Below are 5,664 nucleotides of genomic sequence, written 5' to 3'. Positions count from 1 at the left end.
GAAAGTGCCGCAGAGGATGCTGAGATGCGTGAAGCGGATGGTGCTGAAGGGGGGGGGGGGGGGGGTGGGTGTGCAGAAGAGGAACGTGCTATTGAGAGCATAGCAATACAATCAGGCTTCTTCCTGGATGATATCTACGACCAAGTAGGTCACGTGACTGACAGGGAGAGGCAGAAACAACTGAGAAACATCAATCGTAATCAGTCCGACATCAACGTTGTGCTCGACAAGCGATTTGACATGCACGTGCTTTTCTGCAAATCGGACAACATTGTGTTCAGATATGACACAACAGACAAGAGAGTGACAGACTGGTACATCAATATGAACAAGGCAGGATATACAGAACTGAGATGTACGGATCTGCAGAAACCCATGGGCAAAGACTTCGCAGAAGAGAGGAGACAGACGACCATGCAGTGACTTGAAGGTATTGATGACGGTCACAAGATTGTACCTTGGCCGATCTTTCGAAGTCAGTGAAATGTTAACTGTGTACTGATGTACGGTATACCAAACAAACATCCACAATGTGTGTGACGGACGGTGTTTTTACACGTGTGCTCACAGACTCGTTTTCGGACTTCCAACAGCGAGAAATTATCGCGAGTGTACATCCTTCGGGTTTCAGCTAGTTTTGTACTGGACTTCGATTTCGACTTTCTGTATTATGTGTCGTGTCGTTTCGTGTCGTGTCGTGTCGCGTGACAACGAATACGATCACAGTGCTTATTCATGATCATAATAATCATACTGTTATATGTTGAACCATTCTTGAACATTAGTTTACCTGCGCATTGGAGAGCGACAGAGCCTTCCGTCTTGCCTCTACGATTTTAGTCTGGCAAGTGCTGCAACAACTTGTTTAACTGGCGACACAGTCGCAGCTCACCCTAAAAATTGAACATTCATGTTTTTCACATGTTGCACGTGAATGCGTGGCGATACCGCTCTGACTCTTTTCAGGTAAAAGTACAGGCCCCAAAATCATGGTCCCACAGGTCTGCGAATCCATATTGCTCTTTTAAATCATTAATTACCTACTCATATTACATAAATGTTTTATAAACATAAAACCCGCAAATGTCGTGTCTGACAGTGTGTGTGTGTGTGTGTGTGTGTGTGTGTGTGTGTGTGTGTGTGTGTGTGTGTGTGTGTGTGAGTGTGTGTGTGTGTGTGCGTGCGTGCGTGCGTGTATGTGTGTGTGTATGTGTGCGTGCGTGCGTGCGTGCGTGCGTGCGTGCGTGTGTGTGTGCGTGTATGTGTGTGTGTGTGTGAATGTATATGTGTGTGTGTGTGTGTGTGTGTGTGTGTGTGTGTGTGTGAATGAATATATGTGTGTGTGTGTGTGTGTGTGTGTGTGTGTGTGTGTGTGTGTGTGTGTGTGTGAGTGAGTGAATGAATGTATGTTTGTGTGTGTGTGTGTGTGTGTGTGTGTGTGTGTGTGTGTGTGTGTGTGTGTGTGTGTGTGTGTGTGTGTGAATGAATGTATGTTTGTGCATAGCAATTCCATTAAAACTACTTGACAGATTCTTTCAATCTTGTATCTTCAGACGGTTTGTATGTGTGTTCCTCTTCTTCTTCTTTCTGGACACAGTTGCTTGGATGACGTCGTTATGCCCGTCCAACGAAGTTGAGGCAATACTGTGGCGACCTCATTTTTCAATAAAAGTTTGTTTCGGTCTTGTAATAGTGAACGATAAGTTTGCGAGTCATAGTTGGACACTTACAGATACACTTTTCCCCACGACATATCATTGAGAGCCGTTGTGTGAACCGTCACAGGTCCATCTAAAAATTCGCGATAGGAATATATTTTCCGTTTGTATTCCATATGCATATCACGAGGCAACGATGGGAGATACAGTTCTGGGAGTCAGCTTTGTGCAGACTCTCTTCGGTGTCCGAACACACCCGTCCGGGTTTACACATGCGCACAATAAATATTACAAGCAAACAAGCGAAAGTCTCAGGCCTTGGACAACACGAAGACACGCAAGCAACATTTCTCATCTGTAATGGACATGATCATACCTCGATACTTTGACAAGAAAAGCCTAATGCTGGCATGTCGAAGAAGAAGTGGGCTTGTTCGAGTCAAAATATCACACCATAATTATCTACATCGTATTAATGACCAATACCTGCCCCGATATAGATGACGTAGCTTTCCAATAGTCAGCAACAGCCTGCCAGTGTCAGTTTTTGATTAAATAATGTATATTAATTACGTGGGCAGAAACAATATTTACTCAGTTTTGAATTCCTCGCTGGTACGCTTTGTCTACCTCGTGTGTGTATCTCTAACCTACAACGGCTGTTATTGCGTCAGCTCATCTGAATGGTACATGATACAGGACACAGAATATTGTATTTCCCCAAAGAATGAGCATTCACCCTGATACTGCAATGTGTTAAGTTTAGACTCAAGTTCTGCCAAAGGTACAGGTAAAATTCGGGTTTTCGACCAAAAGCTGGAACTTAAACTTAAATGTTGTCCTTCCTTGCTGATTTCTTTTTTCTCTTTCTGTCGGCTCTCTTTGTTTTAGGCCAAAAAAAGGTCTGTTTACGGTAACATAGGCCAAAACAATAGGGTCGGTAGGTCGGGATTTTTTTTCCCCAAAAACCATATTTTTACGTTATTTTGCAAAGATTTTTTTTTTTTTTTTCCCCAAATGCCAAAAAAAAGTCTAGGGTCGCGCGAAAAAATAGGGTCGGTCGGGTTACCGTAAACAGACTATTTTTGTGTGTTGGCCTTATTAAAGTGTAGCTGCAATCGTCGAAACCGGTCTGTGTTGTTATTGTTCATCACGTGTTTCCGGTACTGGTGAGTACAGTTTCATTGTTATCTTGGTTTAAAACTTGACAATCAGAAGAAGTATACGTTAGGGAACGTTTGATTGAGGACATAACAACACGTTCACAAGAACCTCGACCTGACGGCCTTTAAAGTCAACAAACGAGAGACACGACAGTAAAAAATGAAGAAATGTTGCTGTGGCTTAGCTTAGAATGTGCCGCAGATGGTCGTAGCAATGACCAGACAAAGAAGTAATTTAGTAGGGATAAGGATAAGATTCATAAATTCGGGCTGCTCTCTCCCGGTGGAAAGCGGGCTGCCATACAGTATACGGCGCTACCCATTTTTTCTTTCTTTTTTCTGCATGCCTGTACTAATGTTTCCGAGCCCTGAGACTTTCGCTGTGAACTTGGGTTCTTTATCGTAAGGAAGGTGTCTTTAACTGTTCTGTTGTCCAAGGCTTTCTTCCCTCCTGAATTCTGTTTTCATAACTGTGCGAGCTTATCAGTTCCCCGTAATCTGTGGCGTGAGTATGTGGCCCTCACCTCTCGGATAAGATTCTGGCTGATAAGAATAGCTATAGCTCTCTGCTTGTTTGATTACATTCTTATATACTCTGTAGATTGTGAGTACACTGGGTCACTGTTTTGTTAGTAAGAACTCAGGTGAGTTTTAATTCCATTGTTAATTTTGATGTATTATCTCTCTCTCTCTCTCTCTCTCTCTCTCTCTCTCTCTCTCTCTCTCTCTCTCTCTCTCTCTCTCTCTCTCTCTCTCTCTCTCTCTCTCTTACATTTACATTTTTCATTTAAGCAATGTATTGTATGTAAATTGATGATATGTTCTTACTTTCATTTCTATTATAATCATGTAGCTTATTCTTTAGCAATTTTAGACTAGTCCCTCTTTAGGGCGAGGGCCAGATGTAAAAAAGCAGATCACTGCTTACTCTATTACCCTCGTAAAATAAAGAATTGTTCTTGTTCTTGTTCTTGTTCTCTCTCTCTCTCTCTCTCTCTCTCTCTCTCTCTCTCTCTCTCTCTCTCTCTCTCTCTCTCTCTCTCTCTCTCTCTCTCTCTCTCTCTCTCTCTCTCTCTCTCTCTCTCTCTCTCTCTCTCTCTCTCTGTGCGTTTGTTTGTTTTTAATTTGTTTTTAACATTTTTATAACGTATAAACATTAGATTAAGTTCCTCTCGTGGGCATACACACACACAAAAAAGGCATTTTAGACAGCAGGTGTTCTACATCGTCACACCTCACCATGCACTCTCTTTTCACACGATCCGATATAACTCCACCGCCCATATCAACAGTTCAGTGATATAACTCACACCAGCATTTCAACCTGTCATGAATATAAATCCCATCATCTGCATCAGCCGGTCAGTAATACCATTCTCCAATCCACATCAACCGGTTGATAATATAACTCTCACCACCCACACTCAACCAGACAGTAGTAAATGTATAACTCTCACCACCCAGACTCAACCAGACAGTAGTAAATGTATAACTCTCACCACCCAAACTCAACCAGACAGTAGTAAATGTGTAACTCTCACCACCCACACTCAACCAGACAGTAGTAAATGTATAACTCTCACCACCCAGACTCAACCAGACAGTGGTAAATGTATAACTCTCACCACCCACACTCAACCAGACAGTAGTAAATGTATAACTCTCACCACCCACACAGAAGATGCAGCCACTACTAGCAGTGACAACTCTCCTGGTCGTGGCCCGTCACGCCACAACGATGTCAAGCACTCCCACAACGACGACAATCGTTCCCACAACAACTACAACCGTTCCCACAACGACGACAACCGTTCCCTCAACGCCGGCAGCGAGCCAGCACTGGCCCGGCAACTGCGTGGTGGCGCAGGGGTCCATAAGGGAGGGCTACGCCTTCACGGCCACCGCGGACTTCAAGCGGCTGAGTGCCGACGACCAGATCCTCATCTTCGAGCTGCTGGCTGCAGGCGACTCCTGCCTGCTGGGAGAGTTCATCAACCCCGACACGTCCAAACGCATCTTTCAGCTCGTGGATGGTGAGTTGGGGTCCTGAGCCATGATCGAGGGACGTTAGTGGTAATAGGGAGGGGCCCGGTAGCTCAGTTGATAGAGCACTGCACTTGTGATCGGAAGGTCGCAAGTTCGAATTCGGGCCGGTGTCACGAACTGAAAACTCTGCCTGAACAATCCTTCTCATTGCGGTCAATGCGCATGCGCTAACATGGGGAGATTAATGAGGTCGTGAACAACCTAACCCTAACCCTATCCCTTACCCTAATCCTAACCCTAATCCTAACCCTAACCCTAAACCATGGTTCGTTCGGTCAAAGGGTCGCATATTTTAAGTCCAAGATTGGCGCATGCGCATTGACCGCAATGAGAAGGATTGTTCAGCAGTTCGTGACACCGGGACGGACACGGGTCAACTTTATGTGAAGACCCAGAGACGGAAGCCATATCCCACCCCCGTGTCACGTCACCACAATGGCACGTAAAAGACCTCGGTCATTCTGCAATAAGTGCAGATGGTTGATACCAACTAAACACGCATACACTGGTGTATCTCATCAAAAGCCGTGAGGGCGTAAAAACTCGAATTATCATATAATCCATATCGTGTCCTTAAGAGGCGAAATATTTAGCCTGTAGGACAGTAAGCATTCTCTCTTTCCTTGATAGAGAGAGAGAACTGTTGTTGCCGAGGAGTGAATGTATACTCGTGGTAGTTGATGTGGATGGCGAGTCAGAGGCGTGATTGAAGAGTCAGGGATGTACATCAATCGCTTAGATATGCACTTGTAGAGAATGAAGCTCACCACCAGTGACCACAGATGTGTCGAGTTTTT

At 44.5% G+C, this 5,664-nt stretch overlaps 1 protein-coding gene across 1 annotated transcript in view; it reads left to right on the top strand.

Annotated features, from left to right (window-relative positions):
* The first annotated feature begins 3,324 nt into the window (after nucleotides 1-3,324).
* LOC138974267 (uncharacterized) overlaps nucleotides 3,325-5,664 on the top strand; it is a 13,542-nt gene continuing 11,202 nt past the window's right edge. Inside the window, exons 1-2 of the mRNA XM_070346987.1 lie at nucleotides 3,325-3,465; nucleotides 4,500-4,854. Coding sequence (XP_070203088.1) covers nucleotides 4,503-4,854 — 352 coding nt within the window. The 5' untranslated portion in view covers nucleotides 3,325-3,465; nucleotides 4,500-4,502. The remainder of the gene's footprint in view (nucleotides 3,466-4,499; nucleotides 4,855-5,664) is intronic.

This window comes from Littorina saxatilis, linkage group LG8 (assembly GCF_037325665.1).
Source record: "Littorina saxatilis isolate snail1 linkage group LG8, US_GU_Lsax_2.0, whole genome shotgun sequence".
NCBI classification, from domain to species: Eukaryota; Metazoa; Mollusca; class Gastropoda; order Littorinimorpha; family Littorinidae; genus Littorina; species Littorina saxatilis.
The sequence above is the reverse complement of the archived record's forward strand: the minus strand, read 5'-3'. Positions and strand labels throughout refer to the sequence as shown.